The 6,000-nt window shown below is 38.6% G+C and overlaps 1 protein-coding gene across 1 annotated transcript in view; it reads right to left on the reverse strand.

Annotated features, from left to right (window-relative positions):
- Positions 1 to 4,721, reverse strand: part of LOC122792798 (annexin A3-like) — an 825,182-nt gene extending 820,461 nt beyond the window's left edge. Inside the window, exon 1 of the mRNA XM_044060366.1 lies at positions 4,661 to 4,721. Within this exon, the coding sequence (XP_043916301.1) occupies positions 4,661 to 4,681 (21 nt within the window). The 5' untranslated portion in view covers positions 4,682 to 4,721. The remainder of the gene's footprint in view (positions 1 to 4,660) is intronic.
- Positions 4,722 to 6,000: the final 1,279 nt, after the last annotated feature.

Raw genomic sequence — 6,000 nt, forward strand, 5'->3', positions numbered from 1 at the left:
TGCCTAGACATGGGTAAGGCCATGCTGTGTCCAATAATGACCGCTGCCAAAAAACTACTATTTATTATTTATTTTATTTTACATTTGTTGACCGGGCTAGTCCAACTGGATACATGTCCATTTTCAGCAGAGGCCCGGGGAGATGAGCTCCGTGCAGAAAAAAAAAATAGCAAAATAAAACATTTTTACAAACAATGTTGTTACAGGTCAATACATAAATTATCATAAAGTACCTTCCATTTTAAAATTCGAGTACAATACTAAAAATAGGTCTAATATTATACTATAGTCTGGGAGAAATAGGTCTGGGATAAGAGGAAAATAAAACCTTTATATTTACAGAGAGAATTAGAAGTTAGGCTGGAAAAATCAAAGAGGACAGAAATACATCACAGTGCCAAAGGCAGGTACAGTGGACAAAATTACAGAGAGGGCAGAAATACTTTGCAGTGCAGTAGGCAGGTACAGTTCAGATTGCAGATAGAATACAGAAAGTCAAAATAAGAGGCATAAGTGTGTGTTTTACATATATTAAAGAGTTTCCACACTAAGAGTAAGCTTAGGGGATGAACAGAAGGGTAAGGAATAGCAAAAAGGTAAAGTGGCAAGAAGGAAGGTAGAGCTAGTTATAGGGAAATAGTGGGTAGCTGTACCTGTTACGAGTAGAAAAAGTAGAAAACTGGGTAGGCGGTACCTGTTATGAGTAGAAAAAGTAGAAAACTGATCAGTCAAGTTTAGTACAGGGGCATAGCAGGTGTGTTCTTAAGAAAAGTTTCAGTTTACTACAAAATGGAAATCAAAATCTAAACCAACTATACTGGAATTAGCAAATATAGTAACAGAGATGAAACAACTGGAATTGAGATCTTTAGAAAAGGGTAGGAGCAAACTATATAGGAGAAAAGGGAATTGTGGGAACAATACAAGGGAGGAATGAGGGCTAAAAGGCAACAGAACTTAAATGAGCTATTTAAGAAAGATTGGGTAGATTATAAATGATGTACAATGTTTACAACTGGGAGTGTGTCAGTATGGTTTGCGATGGTCACTGCTCGCAACTAGGATAGTGTTGTCGTGGTTTGTTTACATTTATATGAATGTATTATCGTTTATGTAGTAAGTAATGGTTTAATGAAGATTTTTTTTTTAAAAGAGTAGAAATTGAATAATATTAATACTGCTCAGGTTACAAAATGTATAGCAATACATGTGAAGTATAATGTTTGTTATGTTAATATAGCTGCATTACTTTTATATGAATGCAAAATTTACTTAGGTCACAATAAAGGTTTTTTTTGTGGGGGGGGGGGTGGAGACACCCAGCTGGGAAGCCTGGTGTTTTGCTGCTTACTGTCCTCTTAAGAGGAAGGTTAAGGCTCTGTGCACAGAGGACGCAGACGACCCAAAGGGGTAGGAACCAGCTGAACGCCAGGAACAGACATGGCTCTCCCCAGAGAGGAATAGGCCCTGGCTCAGAAAGAATGGACCTCCCAAACCATAGTCCCTCCCTGCTCGAGTCCCTCTCAGAGGTCAAAGCCAGAGCAGAGCTCATCATTGCCAAAGCTTTGACCTGTAGAGAAGGCTCCAAAAACTTCGGAGTACACTCCAAGGGATGAAAACTCACCAGAGAACTATGGTGCCAAGAGGTCTCTGGTTCCAAGAACTCAGCAACTCTCAATGATGAAGGTAACTTGGGATCAGAGGAAGACTGTGCGAGTAGATTCGGATCAAAGTACTACAACCTATGTAGAAGTCAGAGGAGGATGCAAGATTAGAATAGTGGAAGTGTGTGGCTCCTGACCCAAGGGGGTAGGGTCTGAAGGATCTGGTGCAAGTCCCTGCACCCAGAGAATCTTCCTCACCAATCTTTCCACGTAGTCTTCAGTGCTGCTCCTAGAAGAATGAATGGAAACTATGGAAGGAGACATCAGTCTCTGCAAAATGGGAGAAGGTACTCTACACAGAACCAGGTCGACAGAAGGTGAATACCTAGCCCTTGGCAAGTAAATGATGCACTGCACTAATTCAGGAGAAAAAGCTTTTGGAGCTAAAGGAGACTTGTTTGATCAGGTCTTCAGATCAGACGTAGATTCGATCACAAAGTGTATTCAGAATTAGGTTTTGGTTCCAATTGACCAGTTGACACCAGTAATCCATGTCTACATTTACTAGAATCCGCTAAAGTAGGAACAGAGTTTTTTTTGTTTCTTAGCAGTTTGTGCCGAAGTTGGCACTGACGCAATTCGTTTCTTCGCCTTATTGGAAGCTTTTGAGGTCACAGAAGAACTAGAAATATTAGATTTGCCCTTATGTATTTTTACTGAAGGGGAAGCTCCAGATAAGGCCTCGCTAAAAAAAGAAGGCAACAGCCCTTTTAAAATAAGTATGTTCGTTTGCCCATTTAAAGCCCTATGAAAAAAAAACATGACACATTGAACAATCTTGAAGGTGAAGTGGGTCCAAACAATATACACAGAGGTTATGGCAATCAGAGTAAGGTATTTTATATCCATACTTCTGACTTTTTAAAAACAGTTTTATCCTAGTCAGCCATAATACTCCACACAACCAAAAAGAAAGGCAAAAAAATTCTGGATGGAAAGATTTTTTTTTTTGTAAAGGCAATAACAAAAAGACAAAGAGATATCAACAATGATATACCAGAAATACAGAGTGTAATGGAAAGGACTACTAATGATAATACTTAGGAGTACTAATCTGTATCTGCAGTCTTCTCCCAATAAAACTAAAAGAAGTAATAGTTTGAAGCCATTATAAACAGTCACTAAACAAGGGCAACAATGGAATTTAGCAGAATAGGTGAAAGGGAAAGAATTTTTAAGAAAACAGGCAAAATACAAAAATTCCACAACTTATCTGCTCAAGAGCACTGATAGCCACATTTAACTCGCAAAGTGGCAAACAAAATCGGAGGTCCTTAGGGCTGATGCATGCTGGGTAATGTGTAGCCTCATTACCACGAGCTATAACAATGGCAGTCTCTGCTCAGAGGGATCGGAAGCGAACCCACAGGTTGAGGAGAGAATGAAAATTGACATCAGATAAGTTATTTTAAAATAAAACAAAATGGACTTATTGACAAAAGCTACTAACTCCTTCCAACAAGAACATAACTATAGCAAATTAAACACTTGTCCACGTCTAGGCAAAGTGATACTCTAAACTCTATGCAATCTTTGATGGCTTGAATAATGCTAATCCAGTGCCTAGTCATACCTGGGACACCCTATCATAGCCTAGTCATACCTGGGACACCCTATCATGAAGTTCTTACCAAGATTTGCCATAAGCATCAAATCACAAATTCACTGCTGTATCATAACAATGAACAAACATTCTCCAGACAGACTCGCATTCCTATTTGCTATAACCATCCACAAATATGGTTCTCACTTTTGCACCTCACCCCAGAGATAAAGCATCTGTAAGCACAACACACTGGAACAATGACATTTTCTAAACACCCCCTGCCCATTTACACTTGCAGCCACTTACTCACTTCCATAATCTTTCTTAACTTTTGTACTATGCAACATTACAGATTCTTTATTCTTAAAATTTTTAAAAATACACTTCTCCCTCACCTAATGAAGTTCTTTTAATACGACTGCTTTTAATTTCCCCATTAATCTGTATCTGCAGTCTTCTCCCAATAAAACTAATCTACAATATTAAGTTTCCCATCTCTATCCAATCCCTTCCCTGCTCAAATTTACACCTTTAAAATGTCCACATTTTTGCAGAATGCCCAGATTTCTGCCTCATATTTTTGGTCTGCTCCTCATAAAGTTTCTGGTTATGACAAATCACGGACATAGAGTCACTAAACATATTTGAGTTTCAGACTTTGTAGCCTTCAAAAATGCATGCTAAAACAAATCCTGTTATTCTAGCAATTTTCCAAATTTATAAGAACAGTATTTAAAATCTTTCACTATTTTTGGGCCTTTGTCCAGATTTATTGTGCTAAGAGGCATGATTGTATTCCACTGCCCCCCCCCCCCAATTTCCTACTCTTTAAAGACAAGTGGTATTTTTTCAATACTTTTCAAAAGGAGGAAAACTATCAACTGCATTTCACTTGAAATAATTCTAATCCAAAAGACAAACATTTAAATTTGCACAGCACTCCACAATTTTCTACATTATTGCCTTATGGATCAGGCTGTGATAGAAAAGGTAACAGAGAAGTCTTTTTACCAGGTTGATAAATTATACATGGACACAGAATGAGAAATAGCTTCAATTTCCCATTCCCTAGGTAGTGTGATGACATGCAATAAACTTAAGAAGCTAGGTAAATGCATGCAAGTGTTGGTTATGTGCAACACAATGTCTCACTGTTCTCACAAAGTAATTTTTAAGCAGCACTTGGGGCTACTCCAGCCTCCACCATGGGATGCCCCAGCAGCAGAAAAACTTTTGCTCTACCTGCTGAAGGAAGGCAACTTGGCCACTAGCTTTTTCAATCAAAAGTCCCATATTCAGGTCCTCATCCTTCAAATGAATATATAGTTGCCTTAGCACTAGACCGGTAGGTCAGGTTATAACCAGTCTTGCATGGTACTTGGACATGCAGTCTTTAGCAAGAAGAAAGCTACAGTCTGAAAAAAACAGAGAATTACCAGACAGAACTTACCCACACAGATGATGAAGCCATGATTTTTTTTCAAATAAAAATCAGCAGTCCTAAAAATGAAAAAGAAAAATGCATTATGTTAGGTGAACACCCACTCTCCTGTACATTCTGTAGGCTACAATACACTTGGTAACAATCCCCTGTGACTCTCAGCACTAATTTAATGCAGCCTTTTGCCTTTGAAGACATTTAAATGCCGTGTAGAATACTTGTGCTGACACAAAGACATACCTAGCACTGTCAGCAACAAACTTGTTCAAGTTTTTATTTTTATTCTTTCAGCAACTGCTAACAGTCACATCTCTGCAAATCAGACTCGAGCTTATTTTTCACAGCCAAAAATGAAAGGGGCTTCATTTAGACAACAATGAGGGTTGCTTGTGCCCTCTTCAGAATCCAAAAATAAGAACACATTTACCATAACGTCCAAGCTACAATACCTTCCCCTATGCAAATACATGCTCTAGCTCATTTTATGATGAAAGTACCAGCAGTGGCCTGTGTCACATGCACACCCCCAGGTCATGGGCCATCCTCCTTTGTCCTTCAATTCAAAACTGGGCCTACCCCCTCCCAATCCCTTTAGAATAGGCATGTCGACTTCCATGTCAGGTCCATCAATTGCCCGCACTGCCAAATCAAAAAAAGGACTATTTGGGCCATTGTTAGGGCTTTATCCTTCAATGTCACTGAGGTGGCTAATGCACACTAAGGTATGGCAGCAGAAACATGGTTAAGCTGAAATGCATGTTCCGATGAACTTGTAACCCACTGTATACAATAATACATACAATGACTGCAGACAAGCTGTCTAATGAAACAGTCATGTTCAGTTCTCATCCAAAAAAACAAACAAAACCGCATTCTAGAGTGTTGATGTTTTCTGAGACTACTACAGGGGTAAAAGCACAATTCTACAATAAAACACATTAGTATTCTATTCAAAAACGTGCATGCTGATCAGTCAGCCCAACCACCATGCTTGTTGTAAATCGAGCATATTCCAATTCAAGTCCAGACTTTCTTCTATTAGTATTACGCTATGGAAGCATGCTTTTCTACTGTCCAGATTTTCACAGAATGTCCAGAATTTTGCATCATTATTTTGGTCTGTCCCTCATAAATCTGTGGTTTTCCAACAAAAAAAGTAGAGTGAATTCACTAAATGACTTTTCCACTTCAGAATTCATATCATTCAGGCAATGCATGATGACATACATCCTGGTATTCTAACAGCTTCCTGGTATTCTAACAGCTTTCTAAGTTTATAAGAGCAATGTTTACAATCTGTCCCCATTTTACAGCCTTTGTCCCTGTCATTTAAGTCTTTGCAACATTTT

Source organism: Protopterus annectens, chromosome 2.part0 (assembly GCF_019279795.1).
Source record: "Protopterus annectens isolate FY-2018-M chromosome 2.part0, PAN1.0, whole genome shotgun sequence".
Taxonomy (NCBI): Eukaryota; Metazoa; Chordata; order Ceratodontiformes; family Protopteridae; genus Protopterus; species Protopterus annectens.